General features: G+C 45.5%; 1 protein-coding gene across 5 annotated transcripts in view; it reads left to right on the top strand.

Moving 5' to 3' along the window:
* Nucleotides 1-23,916, top strand: part of RGS6 (regulator of G protein signaling 6) — a gene marked incomplete at its 3' end in the record, with an annotated part of 231,505 nt that overhangs the window by 141,644 nt on the left and 65,945 nt on the right. For all 5 annotated transcript variants that reach the window (XM_081315534.1, XM_081315536.1, XM_081315535.1 and 2 more), the window contains exons 3-6: nt 6,979-7,029; nt 12,378-12,484; nt 15,492-15,543; nt 19,858-19,922. In XM_081315534.1, the coding sequence (XP_081171660.1) occupies nt 6,979-7,029; nt 12,378-12,484; nt 15,492-15,543; nt 19,858-19,922 (275 nt within the window). The remainder of the gene's footprint in view (nt 1-6,978; nt 7,030-12,377; nt 12,485-15,491; nt 15,544-19,857; nt 19,923-23,916) is intronic.

Below are 23,916 nucleotides of genomic sequence, written 5' to 3'. Positions count from 1 at the left end.
ACTGTGCATAGATCATCCCGGCTTAGATAGGGCCGCAACTGGCGCACCAGGCGAACCTGGGCGAAAGCCCCCCTAGTCACAGCTCCTATGTGATCTTCCAGAGTGAGCCGTGAATCCAGGAGGACTCCCAAGTTGCGAGCCCTATCTACGGGGGGTAATAATTCGCCCCCCATAGAAAGAGATGGAATGTCCGAATAAACCCGGGATGAAGGTATGCAAAGCCACTCGGTCTTGTCGGGGTTGAGTTGAAGTCTGTTCCTCCCCATCCAGACCCGAACCGCCTCCAGGCAACGGGACATCACGGTGAGGGCATCACTGGGGTGGTTTGGGGTCGAAAAGAAAAGCTGGGTATCATCAGCATACTGATGATACCCAACTCCAAAACCACGAATGATCTCACCCAGCGGTTTCATATAGATGTTGAACAGGAGAGGCGAGAGGACCGACCCCTGAGGAACTCCACAAATGAGAGACCTCGCGGTCGACCTCTGCCCTCCTGCCAACACCGACTGCGAGCGTCCCTGGAGATAGGAGGAGAACCACTGTAAAACCGTGCCTCCCACTCCCAATCCCCTAAGACGCCGCAGCAAGATACCATGGTCGATGGTATCGAAAGCCGCTGAGAGGTCTAATAGGACCAGAACAGAGGAATGCCCCCTGTCCCGGGCCCTCCAGAGATCATTCACCAGCGCGACCAATGCCGTCTCCGTGCTGTACCCGGGCCTGAAACCCGATTGGTACGGGTCTAGATAATCCGCTTCATCCAGGACCAGAGGGAGCTGATGTGCCACCACACTCTCAACAACCTTCGCAAGAAAGCGAAGGTTGGAGACAGGACGAAAGTTGTTCAATACAGCTGGGTCCAAGGCAGGCTTCTTGAGGAGAGGCCTCACCACCGCCTCTTTCAAGACGGCGGGGAAGCTACCCTCACTCAAAGAAGCCGATATAACTGCCTGGAACCAGCTGCGTGTCCTCTCCCGGGCTGCATAGACCAGCCAGGAAGGGCACGGGTCCAATAAACATGTGGTGGTGCTCAGCCTCCCCATGATCCTGTCCACTTCCTCCGGAGTCACAGAATCAAACTCCTCCCAGGTGATATCGACAAGACCACCCGTGTCCTGCTCGACAGACTCTGCCCAGTCAGAGTCCAGACCGATCCGAATCCGAGCGATTTTGTCCGACAGATGCTGGTTAAACTCCTCGGCGCGACCCTGCAAGGGATCCTCCCTCACCTCCTGATTCAGGAGGGAGCGAGTCACCCTAAACAGGGCGGCCGGGCGATTATCTGCGGACGCGATAAGGGTGGCGAAGTGGTTAGACCTCGCCTCCCTTATCGCAGCGAGATAAGACCTAGTGTAGGTTCTTAATCGCAATCGATCGGATTCGGATCGGCTGGATCTCCAACCGCTCTCTAGGCCCCGTCTCCGACGCTTCATCTCCCGGAGCTCCACGGAGAACCATGGGGCTCGACGGGATCTGCACCGGGTCAGGGGCCGCAGGGGTACAACTTGGTCAAGAGCCTCAGTGGCCGCCCTTTCCCAGGCTTCCACTAAGGCGTCTGCCGAGCTGTGAGCAAGGGAGGCAGGTGGGGACCCCAGCGCCGCCTGGAACCTCTGGGGATCCATTAAGCGTCTGGAGCGGTACCATTTGATAGGTTCCACACACCCACGGCGGGGGGTGGCAAAACGGAAGACCAGCCGCAGGAGATGATGATCGGTCCATGACAGGGGCATAACAATTGGGGAGCCCCCACCAAGATCATCTAACCACCGTCCAGATAAGAAAACTAGGTCAAGGGTGTGGCCTCCCTCATGAGTCGGTCCCGAAATCACTTGCGTCAGGTCCATGGCCGTCATGGAAGCCATGAACTCCCGAGCCAACTCAGATGATCCTCCCAGAGATGGTAGATTGAAGTCCCCCAAAACTATAAGTTTCGGGAACTCAATCACCAACCCAGAGAGGACATCGAGAAGCTCAGGCAGGGCTGCTGCTGCGTGACTAGGCGAAAGGTACACCAGCAGCAAGCCCAACTGCGCACCAGGGCCGCATCTCAAGAAGAGAGACTCACACCCGACTATCTGGGGAACGGTGGCCTCCTGTGGACACAAGGTCTCCCTCATAACAACAGCCACTCCCCCACCCCTACCCTGAGCCCGAGGCCGGTGTAGCACCCGGAAACCTGGTGGGCAAAGATCAACCAGAGGAACACCGCCCTCTGGGCCCAACCAAGTTTCCGTGATGCAAGCCAGGTCCGCCTGCTCACCCTCGACCAAGTCATGGACGAGAGGAGCTTTATTAACGACAGACCTGGCATTCAAGTACACCAGCCGGAGCTCAGGAGGCTGCACATCCTCACTCCCGGGACCTCGGGGCGGAGCCAGAGGGTCGGAGTGCCTCACCGCTTGTTAGCAGCGGAGAGACCTTCCCAGAGATCGATACGGCCCTCTGTTCCTACACCTGCTGCCATTCCCTAACGTCGTGGGAATAGGTAATCCCACGACTGGCCCTGGAGCCCCAGAAGCAACCGACCCCTGCTCCTCCCCCCCGCGATCCGCCTTAGCACTGGCCTGAACAGAGGTTGTTGGACTGCCCCCCTCGTCCAAACAACCAAAAGAAGTACCCTCCCTCCTCCCTAACCCCTGAAAAAATTTCGACAAAAAACAAACCAGGGGCCTCTTATTAGGTTTACGTCGGAGGCCCCTACCCGTGCCCAGCCATCTCTCAGGGTCCCAACAAGTGGGCCCTTCCTCGAGATTGTACGCGGCTGGAAAGGCGGGTCGCCCCCAGGAAGGGGGAGCACCCCTGAGGGCGAGCAAGTCCGTAAAAGAATACCTAAGATAAGGCATAAGAGCAGTCCAGATGCAGGCAGTCCATAGTCAGTAAGGAGGGTCTAAGCAGAGGACAAATAGGTGTCCCGGCCCTCCACCCAGCCACTGCCACTAAGCTGGGTGCACCCCCAGGACAGGCCAACCACCGTCCTCTCACAACAGTCGCAAGGCCTATTCCTGGGGGGGGGGGTCTGAAACACCCATCCTGGGTATAGCATGTCCCCTAGAGCTCTCACCTCTAGGGGCAGCAGATGTAAGTTCAAGCCACCCTCTCACGGTGGCTATTACCCAGGGAACTCTGAATCCTTAGGGGATAATATGTAGGTGACAATAAGCAACAGTCCGAAGGCAAAAGTATGGTGGTATAATAATCCATCGTAGTACGCCATCAAAGTCTGCCCTGCTAAACAGCCGAGTCCTCCGTTGCTCTGCCGTTCCAGGAGATTGTTCATGGCCACAACTCCATGGGCCCTCAGTTCTGCAATCATTGGGGCCTTCCAGATTGTGGTCTACTGAGTCTAACTCCCTTAGGTCCAAAAATCCATTGGCACCGACCAGGATCACAACAGGTGCCACGGAGAGCATAGGTCTTTCAAGGGACCGCTGGGCTCCATTGGGATCCACCGGAGTTAACCGGCTAACCCAAGAACCTCCAGGGCCACCAGCAACAGTGAGGGTACCAGTCCATCTGGAACAAGCAAAGCAGACGGGGGAGAAGACAAGTCGAGTGCAACATCGATGCTGAGCCACCAAGGCCGCTACCACCACCGGAGCGCCGTTGCAGACGCCGCCGCCATTGCTGCCGCCACCAGGACGCCGCCAGAACAAAAAACGATCCAGCCATTCCTGCCGCCGATGGAAAACGGGCCGAAAAGGCTCAGGCGGGAGCGGGCGGACGGTCGGGCAAGCGATCGAGCGAGCAAACGGTCTAACAAGAGCGGGCCAAGAGGCAGCAATCAAAGACGGCCCAAGGCAGGTAGAGTGATTCAAAATGTCGCCGCCGCTGCCGCCGTCGCTGCCGCTGCTGCCGCCGCCAGAATAGTCCGCAGGCATCTCGTACAAGCTCTCCTCTCCTCTCCCGGAAGCGCCGATCAGCTGGAGCTCCGAGGACGCCGAGAACGCTGCCGAGAACGGCCGAAAATTGCTTAAAATAGCAATGTTGATCCAACGGCCCATGGCGGCCCAAAACAACGGAAAACACCTTCGCCGCCGACCGCAGCATCCCCGGGAAGGCCCGGAGACGCTGGGGCAGCAGGAGCCGGCAGGCCGAAAAAGCCGAGCCCAGCGAACACCGCAAAAGACGAGAGCAGATGGAAAGAGCAGATGGAAAGAGGCAGCTCGCAGGTAGAACAAGCAAACAGTAAACTACCTCATTATTTGCCTCGTAACTTCATGGATTTAGCAATCCAAATCCCCTACCCAGAGGGCCCAAAACGACCCCTGAGGGGCTCCTAAGGGACGCCCAACAGCTGGAGCTTACGGAGCTCCACCCGACACGTCCGCCATCTTAAAGCCTGTAATATAGTTTGAAATGATTATTGGTGGCAGTAGACTGACTCTGCAAACCACTTACCGTAGATAGGGCTAGAGAGAGCTGTAAAGCACTATATGAATTTGTATATAAGTCTAACTGCTATTGTTATAGCTGGAAGGGATAATTATGGATAGATAAGGGTGTGTGTGTGTATCCTATTCCTCTTTATAAAATACAGCTAGAATCAGATTCTCTGAAGGACTTTCTTTAAAAAAAATTGAAAGTCAATTGGTCCCTGTATTATGTTTATTCAGCAGATTCAGAAAATGGTTCATGGATAGGGTGGTACCATATGATGTAGCCAGCCTAGTCTTTTTCTTTGTAAAATTCTTGGTTGAATTACTGACTGTCTGAGGTAAGAAAGACAAGCAGAGGATGAGAGGATAAATCTGTCTGTCATCTTGATGAATGCTGATCAGACTGTTAGCAAGGACAGTAATTAACAGGGGAGGAAAAGCTTGTCATTATCCTAAGGGTGAGTAATTATTTTTGACAGGCGATAATTAATGGTCTGGCAAAGTCAGCAAAAAATAATCCTTCAGTCTGGAGAAAACTGGGGAGCTACTGGAAACATTTTCTATGTTCTTTTCTTAAAGAAAATCCTTTAGGTTTTTAAGGTGCATGAAGAAATGATATTTGTATATATGTATACTTTGGAGGTTATTTCTATCAAAGCTTTGTACATCTTTAATTTGTCAACTTCTTTGGGAAAAGAAAGAAGGCTCTTGTTTTTAATGCTTAAACAACCACACGTCTATCGTTTGGTTGCTTGCTGCCAGTAATAGATTGAAAAAAACTGTAAAATATGTCCCTTCCACTTTACTCAGAAAACTCCTGACTGATAAGAAATAATACGGAAAAACAACACATGGGAAGAGTTCACCTCTATAAGATGGGTAGCATGAGGTTTAATAAATAAATAAAATAAGAAACACAGAGATGCCACCATCCAAGCCTTTGGAGCAGGGAACCAAGTCACCGCTTTGCATAATGAATGGAATGAGGCTACTGACTGCCCCTAAGCCACAGGGAGAATGGAAGTGGCCCCCAATTTGAAAATTGTATTTTAGGTGAAGGTAAAGGTTCCCCCGTACATGCATGCTAGTCGTTTCCGACTCTAGGGGCTGGTGCTCATCTTCGTTTCAAAGCCGAAGAGCCAGCGCTTGTCCGAGGACGTCTCCATGGTCATGTGGCCGGCATGACTAGATGCCAAAGGTGCATGGAACGCTGTTACCTTCCCACCGTAGTGGTCCCTATTTTTCTACTTGCATTTTTACGTGCTTTCGAACTGCTAGGTTGGCAGAAGCTGGGACGAGTAACAGGCGCTCACTCTGTTACGCGGCACTCGGGATTCGACCCGCCAAACTGCCGACCTTCTGATCGACAAGCTCAGCGTCCTAACCCACTGAGCCACCGCATCCCTCGATTGTATTTTAGAAGATCACAAAAATGGCCTTGTTGAATTAGCTTGGCCTCATCCACCCTTATGGCTATGCAGGTTCACTAGGGTGGTGTGTACTTGGCAGCCTTTTTCCTCTTCTCTCAGGACACTCTTGTCCTCAATAGGATGTTGCCTGGTGACCATGCATTTTTCCTTTTGCAAACTCTCAATAAATAATTCTTGATACATGAATTTTATGGGGTTTTTTTAAAAAATTTTTTTTGCTGTGAACTGTTAGAAAAACTTGCATCAGGGCATTCATAGTTAAGTACTCTGCATACTACTGTGGGAGCTTCGTTGTTTTTGTCTTCCCTATGCAATGATATGTGGTTTTGTGTTCAAGGATCAGATTCCATCTGGGTTCCTATAAAATGCTAAGCAGAAAAAATAAATTAGCAAACGTAACTGCTGTCTTTGTTCATTCATTCATTCATCACATTCACCCATCTCACTTCACAGAGCATGTGGAGATATATCATTAATGTTTACAAGCTTGTGGAGATATATGGCTGAGATATAAGCTTATGTGTGTGTATGAGCGAAACCCAATTTGATGTAGAGAGTAAGGTACTAGATTATAAACTGAGATACTACTGAGTTCTAGCCCTTGATGCATGAAAGTTGGATGGGTGACTTTGGACCAGTCACTCAGCCCAACTCACCTCACAAGGAAAACAAAGTAGACAACAAGATATATTTCCACCTAAGTTTTATTAAATAAAGATGGGATATAAGTTTAACAACCATTACCACCAAAATAATAATAATGGTAAACCCAAATAAATTCAGTGGCCAGAGTCACATAATATGTTAAAACAAGCTCCACAAATTGAGTAGCATAGTCTACTGTGTTGTGTGAACCCTGCCTCTGAGTCAAATGGCTTTGAGGAGTCCCTTGTTGGATATATGGCTACCTATATTCACTTGAATTGAAACAGAGATGTCATTGAACAATCATTTAATTCTAATGATGAAATTGAGATGGAGCTAGCAGAAGGCATTTTATGTATATTGACTACAGAAGATATGACAGCAACAGCTCAGCTAGAAGAATAAGCTTTTTCCTTGTTGGAAGCAACAGCTGTCACGTCTGAAAATTACTTATTTATGTATGGTTTATGTTATGCTTTTTATCTGTCTCTCTCTCCCTCCCTCCCCCTCCCCCCTCTCTTCAGGAGCTGACATAGTACAGTGGCTTATGAAGAATCTCAATATTGAAGATCTAGGTAATATGTTCATTAAATTCTAAGGAAGCATTATCTTGAGGCTTGCCATTATAAAATGCAAAAGTAAATGTTGTGATCTAAAGCTGAAAAATCAAAATTTTATTTGGAAGTTTTGATTGGGAAAGTGATTCCAAGTCAAATCTTGATCTTGAAATGGTAAGTTAAATTCCAGAATACACTCTTCTGGAATGTTCTTCTTTATTCTATACAGGAAAGCTAAGTGAAAAAAGAAAATACCAATCAAATACATTCTTAATAACTTTGGAACATTATTATTTCAAAATGTGAACTTTATTTTAAAGATAAGGGGCAGAAGTTTCATTGTTTTCCAAGGTGCTATTTTTTTACTTTATTCCTATTTTGAAAAAAAAATAGAAACTTTATGGGAAAATATTGGAGTTTTAAAACAATGTCTATATAGCTACGCTTTAATAATACATATAGATGCATTATTAAATGAGGTAGATGTAAAGATTTAGATTATATTTGCAAATGCAATAAAGCAGGAAATAGACTACATATAAAGTATATAGAAAAAACTTTTTCTCGATATAGAGAAAATGTTTTCAGAATACTATAACAACAAAAAATTAAAAAGAATCTTAAAAAAACAGAAATTACTGGTGATAATGTCTCAGATTCAGAAAATGATAGTGTATAGGCAGCATAGCAAAACATGTTGACCCTTGGTGTTTCCTAATTTTTCCTAGCTTTTTTTTTCTCCCCTGAAAGGCATGGCTTTCTATATAAGTTTGATATATTGTATATTGAAGTATTGCAGGCCCAATTGGCAAAAGAAAGCTCAAAATCATATTGGTTGGAAACATGCGGAAGAGGCCTTCATCCTGCAGTGGATAGACAATGGCTAGTAGGATGATGATATGTTCGATATAACAGAGGCCAAAATTCAGACTACATCACTATCATTGTTTTATTAAAAGTTTTATGGTTTCTTTTGCTTTGGGCAGGTAATCATGGTGGCCCATTCCATCCAGTCAGGCAGGGAAGATATGTTGAGGACCCGTCAGTTAACCCTGTCAGTTAAAGAATTCTGATTGGTGGACTTGGGGGAGGAGGAGGAGAAGATCTTCTCTGCCATTGTCCCACGCTGTGGAATTTCTCCCCCCTCCCAAGCTGAAGCAGGGCCCACACCCTCCTGGCTTTCCATCAAGAAGTGAAAACATGACTGCAGCCTTGCATAGGGAGCCCATAAGGAGCATTCAGCCATGGGGCTGAAAGCCCTCCCTTCCCCCTTTAATAGTTATTAAAATTATTAAAATGTTAATATTAATCCATTCATTCATTCATTCATTCAAATTATAGGTTGCCCATCTCACCTGGAGGCAATTCTAATAATGTTTTAATCATCCTTGTATCTTTTTAAATTTTTATCTTTTATATAGTGCTTTTATATTTTAATATTTCCATAAGATCCGAATATACAATGTGCATTAATACCACTACCACAAGAAGTCTCTCAGCTTGTAATCCAGAAAGATAAATGTACAGGTGAGATCTCAGTTAGATTGCAGAATTAAGGGGCTGAGTGCCTGGACTCCAGATGGGCCGGATTTCCCGATGGGCCAGATTTTGCTCCGTCTCATTCACCTGCAACAAATGGAGTCATTTGGCTTGATAAGTAGTCTCTTGTGTGTCCAGCCACGTGAACATTATAACAACCGTTGGACAGAAATTGTTATTTACCTTTGCAAAGATAGAGAAATGTTACCTTTTTAACTGCATCGTTGCTCCACTTTGTTATTTCTGGTATAAAAGGTCTTTTCATTAGAAATGTATCATCTAGATACCGTATATACTTGAGTATAAGCCGACTCGAGTATAAGCCGAGACCCCCAATTTCACCCCCCAAAACTGGAAAAAGTTATTGACTCGAGTATAAGCCGATCCGCCGTTCTGCAAGCCTGAATACACAGGAATACCCTGTGTGGCCGCGGCTCGTCGGCAGGTCTCCGTTCCTCCTGCCGACCTTTGGGGAGGTTTGGGCGCCTCCCCAAACCTCCCCAAACGTCGGCAGGTCTCCGTTCCTCCTGCCGACCTTTGGGGAGGTTTGGGCGCCTCCCCAAACCTCGGCAGGTCTCCGTTCCTCCTGCCGACCTTTGGGGAGGTTTGGGCGCCTCCCCAAACCTCCCCAAACCTCGGCAAGTCTCCGTTCCTCCTGCCGACCTTTGGGGAGGTTTGGGCGCCTCCCCAAACCTCGGCAGGTCTCCGTTCCTCCGCGCAGACCTGCCGACCTTTGGGGAGGTTTGGGCGCCTCCCCAAACGTCCCCAAACCTCGGCAGGTCTCCGTTCCTGTTTGGGGAGGTTTGGGCGCCTCCCCAAACCTCCCCAAACCTCGGCAGGTCTCCGTTCCTCCGCGCAGACCTGCCGACGTTTGGGGAGGTTTGGGCGCCTCCCCAAACCTCCCCAAACCTCGGCAGGTCTCCGTTCCTGTTTGGGGAGGTTTGGGCGCCTCCCCAAACCTCCCCAAACCTCGGCAGGTCTCCGTTCCTCCGCGCAGACCTGCCGACCTTTGGGGAGGTTTGGGCGCCTCCCCAAACGTCCCCAAACCTCGGCAGGTCTCCGTTCCTGTTTGGGGAGGTTTGGGCGCCTCCCCAAACCTCCCCAAACCTCGGCAGGTCTCCGTTCCTCCGCGCAGACCTGCCGACCTTTGGGGAGGTTTGGGCGCCTCCCCAAACGTCCCCAAACCTCGGCAGGTCTCCGTTCCTGTTTGGGGAGGTTTGGGCGCCTCCCCAAACCTCCCCAAACCTCGGCAGGTCTCCGTTCCTCCGCGCAGACCTGCCGACCTTTGGGGAGGTTTGGGCGCCTCCCCAAACGTCCCCAAACCTCGGCAGGTCTCCGTTCCTGTTTGGGGAGGTTTGGGCGCCTCCCCAAACCTCCCCAAACCTCGGCAGGTCTCCGTTCCTCCGCGCAGACCTGCCGACCTTTGGGGAGGTTTGGGCGCCTCCCCAAACGTCCCCAAACCTCGGCAGGTCTCCGTTCCTGTTTGGGGAGGTTTGGGCGCCTCCCCAAACCTCCCCAAACCTCGGCAGGTCTCCGTTCCTCCGCGCAGACCTGCCGACCTTTGGGGAGGTTTGGGCGCCTCCCCAAACGTCCCCAAACCTCGGCAGGTCTCCGTTCCTGTTTGGGGAGGTTTGGGCGCCTCCCCAAACCTCCCCAAACCTCGGCAGGTCTCCGTTCCTCCGCGCAGACCTGCCGACCTTTGGGGAGGTTTGGGCGCCTCCCCAAACCTCCCCAAACCTCGGCAGGTCTCCGTTCCTGTTTGGGGAGGTTTGGGCGCCTCCCCAAACCTCCCCAAACCTCGGCAGGTCTCCGTTCCTCCGCGCAGACCTGCCGACGTTTGGGGAGGTTTGGGGAGGCGCCCAAACCTCCCCAAAGGTCGGCAGGAAGAACGGAGACCTGCCGAGGTTTGGGGAGGTTTGGGGAGGCGCCCAAACCTCCCCAAAGGTCGGCAGGTCTGCGCGGAGGAACGGAGACCTGCCGAGGTTTGGGGACGTTTGGGGAGGCGCCCAAACCTCCCCAAACAGGAACGGAGACCTGCCGAGGTTTGGGGACGTTTGGGGAGGCGCCCAAACCTCCCCAAAGGTCGGCAGGTCTGCGCGGAGGAACGGAGACCTGCCGAGGTTTGGGGAGGTTTGGGGAGGCGCCCAAACCTCCCCAAACAGGAACGGAGACCTGCCGAGGTTTGGGGACGTTTGGGGAGGCGCCCAAACCTCCCCAAAGGTCGGCAGGTCTGCGCGGAGGAACGGAGACCTGCCGAGGTTTGGGGAGGTTTGGGGAGGCGCCCAAACCTCCCCAAACAGGAACGGAGACCTGCCGAGGTTTGGGGACGTTTGGGGAGGCGCCCAAACCTCCCCAAAGGTCGGCAGGTCTGCGCGGAGGAACGGAGACCTGCCGAGGTTTGGGGAGGCGCCCAAACCTCCCCAAACAGGAACGGAGACCTGCCGAGGTTTGGGGAGGCGCCCAAACCTCCCCAAAGGTCGGCAGGTCTGCGCGGAGGAACGGAGACCTGCCGAGGTTTGGGGAGGTTTGGGGAGGCGCCCAAACCTCCCCAAACAGGAACGGAGACCTGCCGAGGTTTGGGGACGTTTGGGGAGGCGCCCAAACCTCCCCAAAGGTCGGCAGGTCTGCGCGGAGGAACGGAGACCTGCCGAGGTTTGGGGAGGTTTGGGGAGGCGCCCAAACCTCCCCAAACAGGAACGGAGACCTGCCGAGGTTTGGGGAGGCGCCCAAACCTCCCCAAAGGTCGGCAGGAGGAACGGAGACCTGCCGAGGTTTGGGGAGGCGCCCAAACCTCCCCAAAGGTCGGCAGGAGGAACGGAGACCTGGGGAGGTTTGGGGAGGCGCCCAAACCTCCCCAAAGGTCGGCAGGAGGAACGGAGACCTGCCGAGGTTTGGGGAGGCGCCCAAACCTCCCCAAAGGTCGGCAGGAGGAACGGAGACCTGCCGAGGTTTGGGGAGGCGCCCAAACCTCCCCAAAGGTCGGCAGGAGGAACGGAGACCTGCCGAGGTTTGGGGAGGCGCCCAAACCTCCCCAAAGGTCGGCAGGAGGAACGGAGACCTGCCGAGGTTTGGGGAGGTTTGGGGAGGCGCCCAAACCTCCCCAAAGGTCGGCAGGAGGAACGGAGACCTGCCGAGGTTTGGGGAGGTTTGGGGAGGCGCCCAAACCTCCCCAAACGTCGGCAGGTCTGCGCGGAGGAACGGAGACCTGCCGAGGTTTGGGGAGGCGCCCAAACCTCCCCAAACGTCGGCAAGTCTCCGTTCCTCCGCGCCCTGCCTGCCTGCTTCTTTCCGCTGCGGAAAGAAGCAGGCAGGCAAGGCGCGGAGTTTGGGGAGGTGCGCGCGCACCTCCCCAAACCTCCCCAAACTTCGGCAGGTCTCGGACGGCGGTGGCTTGGGAGAGGTGCGGGCGATCCCGGAAGCACCAAAGCCTCGGCCGCGCACAAGTCCTCGGTAAGTTTTTTTTGTTGACTGGAGTATAAGCCGAAGTGGAATTTTTCAGCCCAAAAAGTGGGCTGAAAAATTCGGCTTATACTCAAGTATATACGGTATTTATTCCCTTTTGTTTGACAGCCTGGAATCAGTTATGGGTGGCCCGATGTTATTTAAGTAAATAAAATATACTGTACTTGTGATGATTAACTGTTAATCTGCCCCCCAACACAAGGCCCAAAGCTGAATAAAGAGGTTGCATTTCCATTTTGCTGAATTTACCAGTGATATCATCATATCTAGTCAGAAAATTCCTGCCACCCAAGTTTGGCAAGTTGAGTACTGAAAAGCATAATTGTCCAAAAGAGTTTGTGTTTGTTTGTTTGTTTGTTTTACAGCTGAATCAATACATCTGGGAAGTCTTGTTGCAGCACAAGGATATATTTTTCCAATTTCCGATCACGTACTGACTTTAAAGGATGATGGGACTTTTTATCGGTTTCAGGTAAGAAATCTGTTTTCTTTACTGGATAGGTATGTCTTTCCTTGCTGAAGTCCTCCAATTTCCATTTTTTATGGAGAAACAAATCTAGAATAAAACACCCTATTGTATACCTAAGGTAAAAGGTAAAGGTAAATGTTCCCCCACGCACGCGTGCCAGTCGTTTCCAACTCTAGGGGCCGGTGCTCATCTCCGTTTGAAAGCGAAGAGCCAGCACTTGTCCGAGGACGTCTCCGTGGTCATGTGGCCGGCATGACTAGATGCCAAAGTTGCACGGAACGCTCTTACCTTCCTACTGTAGTGGTCCCTATTTTTCTACTTGCATTTTTACGTGCTTTCGAACTGCTAGGTTGGCAGAAGCTGGGACGAGTAACAGGCGCTCACTCTGTTACGCGGCACTCGGGATTTGACCCGCCAAACTGCCGACCATCTGATCGACAAGCTCAGCGTCCTAACCCACTGAGCCACCGCGTCCCTTTTGTTGTATACCTACCTTATCCTAACTTTTGTCTGAATTCTTCCAGTTGTTCAACATCACCATAGAACTGTTTGCCTTTTAACATAACTGATCTACTTTGCTCCAGATAGTAAGAGCTTTGTACATGTTATTAACCTTTGGGGTATTACTGCTGTTAATGTATTTTTTTATTCTTTTTTAAATTGGAGATGCCGAGAATCGAACCTCAGACTTTCTCAAAGACAAATACATGTTTTATTGATTTATTAAAATTATTTTACAGTATTTTGTTTATCACTGATAATTGCTACTTCTCTGCCTATATTCCTAGTCAGGCTTAATTCCTTTTCCTACACTGTTCATATAACATCTGACATCTCCAAAGCATGGCAAGAGATTGCTCTGTCAGTTTTGTTGTAATTATCAGATCAGTATCAATGTTTTTATTAAGTTAATCAGTGACTTCCAATTCTTCATAACACAATGCATATAATTTCTTCAGGATTGCCTGTCAATAGCTGCATTTTTGAATTTTGACAAATGTATGCTTTTTATCTTTAGTAACAGAAGGTAACCATCTACTTTTCAAGGGATGTCAACCACTAGATAACAGCAAGAGACACAGAATAAATTCCCCACATTTTTGCTGCCATCTAATATTCATTTAAATTTCTTCTTAATCTAGATAAGGGGTGTCAAACTGCTGGCCCATGGGCCGGATGCTTCACGCAGAAGCTACCCCCACTCATGCAGAAGCTGTGATCACCCCAGCTCTGGCAAGTTGCGATACATTGCGACACGTCACGTGACGCGGCGAGTTTGACACCCCTGATCTAGATAATGTCATTTTGTTTAGTTATGGCTGCATATCCCTCCCTCTCTTCCTAGCATGATTAAATATGGGGACAGAATGGTGATACAATTCCAAGGAATATTAATATCCTAACATTCTAATATATGCAGAATATTTTTTCAGAAGAACCATGGCAGCTTTTTTAATATATATCTATATCTATGTCTATATCTATCTATATCTAGATCTAGATCTAGATATCCATATCTACATAGATCTATATCTATATCTATATCTATATCTATATCTATATCTATATCTATATCTATATCTATATCTATATCTATATCTATATCTATATCTATCTATCTATCTATCTATCTATCTATCTATCTATATCTATATCTATATCTATATCTATATCTATATCTATCTATATCTATATCTATCTATCTATCTATCTATCTATCTATCTATCTATCTATCTATCTATCTATCTATCTATATATATATATATATATATATATTGTTACATGGAAAGCAACATTGCGTTCTTATATCTATTTCTCTAGATCAGGTATTCTCACAGCAGGTAGCAATGGTTGAAAAGGTCATTTTGATGATAATTTTATTAATACTTCTCTTTATTAGTGTAATGGAAGGGAAAGACTGGGAGATACAATTCTAGGATCTTCTTTGGAGAAACCATGGAACATCATGGTTATTTGTTTGTTTGTATGTTTATTATTTTATTAGATTTAGATGGTGCTGTCCATCTCATCCAGAGGCGATACGGTGATAAAACAATAAAATAAGAAAAAGATGGGGAGGAGGGGAGCATGAAGTACATGGGGAGAGATGGAAGCTTTTCTTAATCCAATAGCCACCTCCAGAATGGTGCACCCTAACTGGCAGATCCAGGTCTTCAGGCCTTTATGGAAGGTCAAGTAGAGTGTGTACAGATACCACTTTATTCCAAAGGGCAGGAGCTACCCCAGAAAAGGCTGTTCTGCTGGACCTCAGCAGCCAAAATTCTTTGCCTGGCAGGGCCTGCAGCATGTCCCTTCTGCTAGCATGGGTGGGGTAGGTCAAGCCCTTTGAGAGAGTTCTTCAGATAACCTGGACCCATGCCATGAAGGGCTTTAAATACCCAACACCTTGAATTGCACCCAGAAGCAAATCATCAGCCAGTGAAGCTCGTGGAACAGTGGTGTAACATGGACCACCCTAGGGGCCCCAAGAATTGAATCTATTTGCCATTCTTTCTCTAGGAAATGAATGAAGAAATAAATCTTTTTGAAAGTGTTATTATGACTTGTGGGGGAAAAAACATCACATGGGAAATCAGGAGATACGAAAGATAATCAAACGAAGGCTTACTACGTCTTTTCGTAATGGGCTTCTTAATTCATCATAGAAGCTCAAACTGTAGCACTTCTTTTCAAAATCGCCTTTTTCTAATTTGCATTTCAGCTGGCAGAAAAAATTGATGTGATTTGTAAATTGGAATTATATGCATAGGATTGCAATCATACTGATCCTAACAAGTAGGATGTTTTGTTGTAATCTCTTGTTCTCTGGTATTGCATGTGTTTAGGCGTTCACACCTATACAAAATTATTTTGAGTTTCTTTATGCCTTAAAATAATTAAGAAGAATTTCTTTATTTCATTGAAACTTAAGCTGCCTAAATACCTGAAGGAGTATAGATGTTTGAATACCTACATCTTCATGGTAAAGTATTATTTTCTCTTTTTCAGGCGCCATACTTCTGGCCATCAAATTGTTGGGAACCAGAAAACACAGACTATGGTGAGACTCCTTTTGAAATGCCTCTTGTATAAACCCCTTGTCTCTGACAATCATTTTACTCCAAAAGAAATTATAGAGTGATATCATTATAGAGTATTATGCTGACTCATAATCCAAGGAGTTGTAATACCAACTACATATTGGAGAATGCTACTATATTTGGTTTCATGATGTGAAAGTCAATAGTTGCCAGCATTTGCACAGACGGTGAGCAGGATTAATGCAAGCCAAATACTCTAGCTCAGTGGCCCCCAATCTTTTGGGCACCAGGGACTGTTTCCGTGGACAGAGGTTTTTCTGCAGACGAGAGGGGACACGGTTTTGTGTGCTGCCTGCATCCCACAGATGGGGCTTCGCTTGTTTGGTCAGCCCAATTTCTGGTATGCTGCGGCCCAGTGCCGGTCCACGGACTGATGGTTGGGGACCCCTGCCCTAGAAGAACATATAAAAGGATTTTCTTTGAAGCTGCAATCCACTTCCTTTCCCTCCATTTTTAAACAACAGCCTGCTTGATTTGAAGAAGAGAAGGCCTTGTTATATGCTGGACTTCAGCTGACTGACAGCTGAGCACTGCGAGAGTTTGCCATCCACCTCCTGGTGGATGGCTGAGAGGACTGCACTTAAGGGGGTTTTATCAAAAGCAAAGCTCTTCAAGGAAAAAAAGTGACAACTTAATGCTGATTTGAACGATGCTTTTGATAAAATATTTATCAAACAATTTATCAATCAAATTCATATAACCACGCATCTCACCAAAGGTCTCTGGGCACTGAACGAGAATCAATACATTAAAAACAAAAAAAAGAAAAACAAAAAAATGGTATAATATAAAAACTTTATTAATAAGTGAAAATACAACCCACAGGAGAGGGAGGATAACAATGAGAAGTTCCCCATCACTTAGGATTCCAAGGCTATCAACATAGCCAAGGCTTGAGGGCTACATTAAGACTTTGAGGACTAATATACAGTAATTGTATAAGATCACTTTCAGTTTATGAGGCCTAAGAAAAAGAACAAGACATTTATGGCTGTTTAGTCTATCATATGTTCTCCGGACCTCTACCCTCTTGGCATACTCAAGCAAGCAAAGGTGGGGTGGTTTGGAGATTTCCAAAGACCAGTAAACATAATTTTTTACTTGATGGAGTATTCTCTCCAGATTTTAAGGAAGTGGTCTGTCCATTTCTGAAGAAGCCTTCCCTACACCCAGAAATTTTCTTTACTACCATCCTGTCCAAAGCACTTTTTCTGCAGCCAAGGTGCATATTGTATTATTGTGGAAACAACACTATTGATTGCCAGTTAGCTACTGAACCTCTTCATTTGACACTTGATACAATGCCCTAAACATCTGGAGGCCAGAATACCTAACAGATGCTCATTAGCTAAACCAGGCTAATTATTGTCTCAGGATGTTTAGTTTTATAAATTGTATTCTGAGGGGGTGGGGAGGTTGGGGTGAGTGGTTTAACTCTCTGTCCACTACCTAGAGTCATGTTGGCAAAATTACCTGAGGAATTTCTTCTATGTGCAACTTTAAAAACCCAGAATACTATTTTCTCGTTATTTGCTAAGAGGCCTTCTCAATGGTGGCACCTTCATTCTGAAATGCTGTCCCTTCTGAAAATCATGATCACCTTTCAAAATAGTTCACCTGGAAGACCCACCATTTCACCCAAATATATTAAATAAGACTTGATATCCTTCCTTATATATTTCACTAGATAAATTTTCAGGTTTTGCACTTTCAGCTGGTAGTGTGTTATTTCAGTTAAAGTATCTTAGCTGTATTGTCTTTTTATATGATGTTTCTGCTTAGAATGATACTATGGACAGTATGGGAGAAAGTTTCATAAGTATTGTCCCTTATTTCTCTCTCCATGCATTCATTAGAGCTCAGGGCAGAACCTTATAACCAGATAACTCATATATGTTTATATGTACATCCTGTTGTGGAGCCTGCAGTATCTTTATTCACATATATCACATTATGGGTAGTTCTTGGTTAGGGTTTGCCTCATTTAGTGACTTGTTTGCAGTTGCAGTGGTGATGAAACATAACTTTGTGATCAGTCCTCACATCTGCAACCTTCTCAGGTCTGTAAAGCAAAGGAAAACTAAAGTAAGGTCCTAAGCACAGTCACAGTTTCACTTATTAATCACTTCACCTAACAACTTAGTTGCCGGTCCCAAAGGTCACTAAACAAGGACTACCTATGTAGCGAAGCAGGCTGAGCATTTCAGTTCAAATGGGCATATGAAATAGAGTGAGTGGAGACAACCTTATGTTGTAAGATTGCATGTGGTCATTAAATTAATTCATTTGCTTCCTTGGGCCCCTCTTTGTATCATCATAATCCTTTTTATGGGGGTGTCTATCTCCTAAAAAATCTTAATTGCCACTCCTGGCCAACAATAGTTTGCCCATCCCTGATCTATGGGCCAGGTTTTGCACCCCAATTTTATTTTATTCTGAACTGCATGGAAATAACCTAAGTAAAAGTTTAATAATTTGTTACTAGTCTATTACAATTATTTTAAAAGCGCAGCACTGTCTAGGACACTTACGTAAATATAGCATTGAACAGAGACCCTGTTCTGTTCATTTAAGACATTTGTTCTGAATGCTGTCCCTCCATATAGACAAGGACTACATTATTCAACAGAGGAAACATTGTCCAAGATCATTGCTGTATAACAACATTAATTTCATGCCTAGGGAAAAGTTAGGTTCAATTCCATGGATGAATTTAATTTGTTTTAAAATAAATGGTAATATATATATATATATATATACGTGGTTGATCAATAAAGTATTATCTGACCCAAACTAGCAATCTCTATAATAGTAATAAATAAAAATGGCACTTCCTTGAGACAGAAGGAGGGAGAAACAGAAGAGACAGAATGGGCGATAGGTTGTTGTTTTTTTAGTAGAGGCTGAGAAAGAATAACCATGGTTTATGAGCTAATAAACCACAGATTTTGTATTAAATGGCTAAACGACTTAGTACCAAAGCATAAACTGTGTCAGCACAGTTACCTTTAGCTGTCATTGTGCACTGTTAGTGTCTCTTCTACAGCTCTCCCCTCATACAGAAATGATAAAATCATTTCTTTTTCATTCAGCCTGGTCCTTGGCAAAGGAAATAAAATGTACCTGTATTCATAATATGAAAGGTTTGGGAAGTGTTTCTTCTACAGGCATTTCTCAACTTACAACCAGTTGCTTGGAGTCCATTCAAACTTGTCATAGACCTATCCGGGGGGGGGGTACTTATGACCCAGATTTGAACACATTTTGCATTTGGTGCATTCTGTTTTTCATAGAACAAATGACCAGGCTCAGAATTATTGTTTATGGGACACATTATGCAAAAACCTAGCTAAGAAAAGAGAAGAAGATGACCAGCAGCAAGGTGGATGGACCTGATTACAGCAGTGATGGGTATATATTGTATTACTGTTGGAAGGTCTGAAGACCAGGTTGGAGAGGAAGTATCCTAGAGAAAGTCTGCCTGTGTCCATGCCAGCCATGTTGGCTGAGGAATTCTGGGAGATGGGAAATGATCTGCACATCTTAAAGTGGCCAAGGCTGAGAGACACTGATCTATGCAATCACTAAGAATTGATGCTCCATGTTTACTTCTGAGCAGCCATGGGGGAAAAAAGGCTTTTGCACAACTTCATATTGTATGCTAATTATGTACCTTTTCCTGGTCTGGAAGGCAACTCACATGGTCACTTATGGAACCACCGCTGGCCAGGCTGCATGTCTAGGACTTGCAGTTTCCTTCTCACTTCCCCATTGATTTGGCTTGTTGGAGGTCAGCAGTAAGTTGTGAGGAGGCCTTTGCTTAATGACCCGTGGGTGCCACTTAATGACACTAATGGCAGTAGGGACTGCTGGGATTGCTGTTGCTAAGCAACGGGGTTATTTGATATTGCGCTTTACAGTCGCATAATTTTGGTAATTGGAACTAGAATTTCCATTCCTTAGTTAACTGCATTATGAATGAATCAAACTGAAGAAAATTTGATTGAAACCTAAAGTAGCCTCTTTAATTAAAGAAAGGTTGAGTTTTCTCAATGTTGCATCCACATGTATGAGAGTGCCATTGTCTTAGCAGAAATAATTATTTCAGGAGGAGTTGTTTGATTCCTTCTCTCCCTTTCCCTTCCTCTGCCTCTCCCCCTCCTCCTCCTTTTCCCCTCCTCCTCCTCCTCCTCCTCCTCCTCCTCCTCCTCCTCCTCCTCCTCCTTCACATATCTTTAATGGTGTATTTTGCTATTGTTTGTTTCTCTCTATAGCCATCTATCTTTGCAAGAGGACCATGCAGAATAAAGCTAGACTGGAACTGGCAGATTATGAAGCAGTGGGTATATTGATTTAATTGTGATAACCTCAAAAATAAATGTCACTTGATATATAGGCAGCATCATTGTCTAAAAAGACTGCTATTAGATTATATTTATTCAGAAACTATGTAGCTTTAAGGGCAATATCAAAAAGAAAGATGTTTTCCTTTTGACTTAGATTCAAAGGGAAAAGACATATGTTTTATTTATATTATGTCAGGGAGCTTAAGGCAGTTTACATAGAAGTCTACCCCGAATTTTATTCCTGCATAACAATGCCTATGGAAGATGGGGACAGGATGGGAAGAGTAAAAACCAGTCAGTTCTGTAGTTGAATGTGAACTTGCACTTGGATACTTTGCTGTAAGCAAGTGCCATGGCTTTTTATATAAAAAAATGCTTACAAAAAATTTCTGCTCATTCTGCTTCATTCCCCCTTTGCAAATGTGGCCATTCAAAAAAAAAAAGATCACTCCTATAAATGAGGCTCATCGAACAGTTTCTTAAGATACTCAGGATGTTTCCACATAGCTAACTCCGGTTCTTTCACCGTTTCCCACAAGATATGGGGGAAATAATGTGCACTAAATGATTTTAAGTTTTCTTAATCAGAGTGAGTAGTTCTATAGTACTGCTTCAAAGGACTAAAGCATTACCAGAGTATAAAGCTATATTTCTAATGCTACTTAAAATAAAAAATATAAAACTATTCAGTTGCTGCTTGCTTAAATGCTAGAAACTCTTAAAAGTCTATTCTGCCCACTTTGCATTATATGAAAATGTATGTGTATAATGTGATATAATCTTCATGGAGTATAATTATACTATTCAGTGTTGATTCAAATGGATATGGTGACTGTAGACCTCATTGATTGATAGTATCACCTTCTACCAATGCAAAAATTTGGAAATATTTGGAAAGAAGAGAAGCTTTAGTGGCCCCTATGTTTTGGTGCACTAGGCCAGTGCCTACTTGGCCTTGGCCAAAGGCAGTTGTGATTATATTACTTATATAATATATAAATCTATACTTACACATTGTAATGTGTAAGCCTACTCATGTCAACCGTCCCATTTGGCACATTCAACCAAAGAAACTCTTAGCTCTTTTAATTTACAAAGAGTATAGCTTTATTGAAGGACCCATGTACAGTACCTACAGCAGAAGCAAAGTCAGTTCTGGTATTGTTCCCACAAAAGCCCCATAGGTAACCCCTCCTCCCCCCCCCCCGGGCCATCCAAAGTTCATAGTTTACCAATTGGGTTCAGTTCTTTTGTTTTGGGAAAAGACTCTCTGTGCCACTCAAACATTTCATAACTTGACCTTGCTGTCTGACATCTCACTGGCAACAGAAGGCAATCTTGCATTCTGGGCCTTCCCTCCCTCCTTAGGAATTTGCCCTCCCCTTGCTATTTGGCAAAATGCAAGTGACAGCAGGTGCACTTATGGAGTTGAGTCAGGTTTGACAACTCAGCACATTCAGATTATTAGGTAGATTCAAAATATGGTCATTAATTGCACTGACACTTCTTTTAAGTCATTCATACTTTAAATATTTCTGTATATCTGCAGCATAGGATGTATTACTCCTACAGTGCATTGACTATAAAGGTTGAGGATAGCATCTTTCTTGGTGCTGTGACTAACATGTGGTTTGTCCTGGCAAAAGTTGGTGTTTTTCATAGGAGTTAGATCATAAATCTCATTAGAAGGGAAGGATGGATGTTGCAGGACATCAGTTTGGGGAAGGCTGAGATAGTCTTGCTCTATTCCCAAATAGTGACTACTGAATCAGATTCAGCATCTCTAAGCCAGGAGTGATATTGGGAGGTCTGTTCTGAGTCAACACCATCGTTGCTTCACCACTCCAATCCAATCCCTGACCTCAATCTTGTTTGCTTCCAAGTAATCTGTACTTAAACCAGATCTGAACATCCTTTTAAGTGTAAAAAAAGATTAAAATGGAGAATAATCAATAACAAAAGTGGCAATTTCCATTAATCCTCAAACACCCGACAGAAAAGTTCTGCTTTAACTAATTTCCAGAAGAGGACCTCAGAAGGAGTTTAAACTAGGTTGCAAAGGGAGCTTTTTCCAAAGTACAAAATTCATTATCAAGAAATTATCCTGGCTCAACTCCATCACCTTAAGAAAATGGGCCATCACCCACAATTTCTCCTGGGATAACCTTATTGGATGGGTATACTCTGGTTGGAGAAGGCAGTCCTGCATCTACCTCCGTTTGCCAGAGATAAGCTTTTTAGCTTGAAATCTGGGCTTCAAATTGCACCCTACTACAATTAAACCTTGTAAAATATGCTTACACAGATGTGCACCAACCAGTAAGTGGGCTGCTGCTTCTGAACAACTTGCAATTTCTGAAAAGTCTTATAGAATAAATTATTAACAGCCAATGGGGTACTGAGAAATGCATCACTGTATTCAATCGTTTTGTACATGGGTACAATCACTGCTGCTCCAACATCCTTCTGCTGTATGTAGGGCTGCAAATGGCACATCTGCTGAAGATAGGCAAAAGTCCTCTTGGCCATGATGTCCACCCAACTGTATTATTGTCGGTCCTGGAGGAGCCCCATCATTGAACTTGTCCTTCAGGGGTAGTATTTCCATCTCCATACCAGAGGAGATAGAGAACAGTGATGAACAAGTAGCAATTGTTAGGTTCAACTTTACTCTGCTTCCTCCTTCCTGCATCCTACACTCTCCAGATATTAGGAATAACTTTAATAGGCCTAAGGTGGCAATAAATAATTGAATATGAATGATAGCTCACTGTAAACTGGTGGATTGTGTTTTTTATTCATTATCACATTTATATGCTGCTCATCTCATGGTATAAGACAACACTGAATGGCTTACAACAATAAAACATGGAAATGAAAACAATTATAAAATATAAAAATAGATTAAAATTACAGGAGATTGAAACAAACTAAAAACACCCCATAGATTTAGAATGGAGAGGTGGTGGTGGCTGTTACGTTAAAAGATCTCCAAGACTGAGAGCATTGTGGCATTGCCAAGAGAATCACCATGGGGCTGAATTCTCCTTCACAACCACTTACTAGAGGTGTTTACTAAGTAAGAAGGGAAAGCAGTAAAACAGGGTCTACAGGTCCCAATCCTCACAGCCATTCCAGAAGAAAACTATGGTTCAAGGTATGACAACCAGGCAAAAGGATCAAGAGGAGTATCCTATGCCATCCATGTCCTAACAAAAGTAATCAACCAATGCTGCCTTAGATCTCATATCTAGGGCTAAACCCTGGCTGAAAGAGACACAGTAATCTGTTTCTTCTAGGGAACTCCAAAACTGAATTCTTACCAAACGTGAAAATCTTCACTTCTCTTTTTTAAAAAGAGGAGGTTGTATTCTGTGTTATTTTTTGTCAAAAACAATTACATCCATGGAGAGGCTTTTAAGGGTGGGCTATACTACAGCTCCTTCATGACTTCAGATATCAACATCTTCTGAAGCAAGGCATTGTTAGCTTCATGAATTCAGCCTCACGTGCACCCTCCAGTCCCAATCAGAAGGGGTGTGGGTCTAATCCAGACATGTCAAACTTGCGACATCACATGACATCACGCAATATTATCGGGGCTGTTTTGCCATTGCCGGCAATGGGGTGGGCGCAGCTTCCACGTGACGTGTCTGCCCCATGGGCCAGCAGTTTGACACTAATCCATAGATGTCAGGAGTCATGCCAGAGAGCGCCCTCTCCATTTCCTCAGTGTCAACAGGCCAAATGGAGCCCCAGATAACATGGCCAGACATTGGAGTCACTACATCAGACACCAAATGTAGAACATTCAAGTGAATCTGAGCAATTTTGATAATAAAAAGATTATACTGGCCAGGCAGTCCTCATGCTGTGTCCATTAGTCACAAGCTGGCCCAAAGACCTCAGTGCCGTCTCCCTTCAACGTTTCCAAATTATATGAGGCCTTCAAAGCAGTATTTCAACCTTTAGAATTGAAATGATCAA

The sequence above is a fragment of the Vipera berus genome (genome assembly GCF_964194415.1).
Source record: "Vipera berus genome assembly, chromosome: 1".
NCBI lineage: Eukaryota > Metazoa > Chordata > Lepidosauria > Squamata > Viperidae > Vipera > Vipera berus.
The sequence above is the reverse complement of the archived record's forward strand: the minus strand, read 5'-3'. Positions and strand labels throughout refer to the sequence as shown.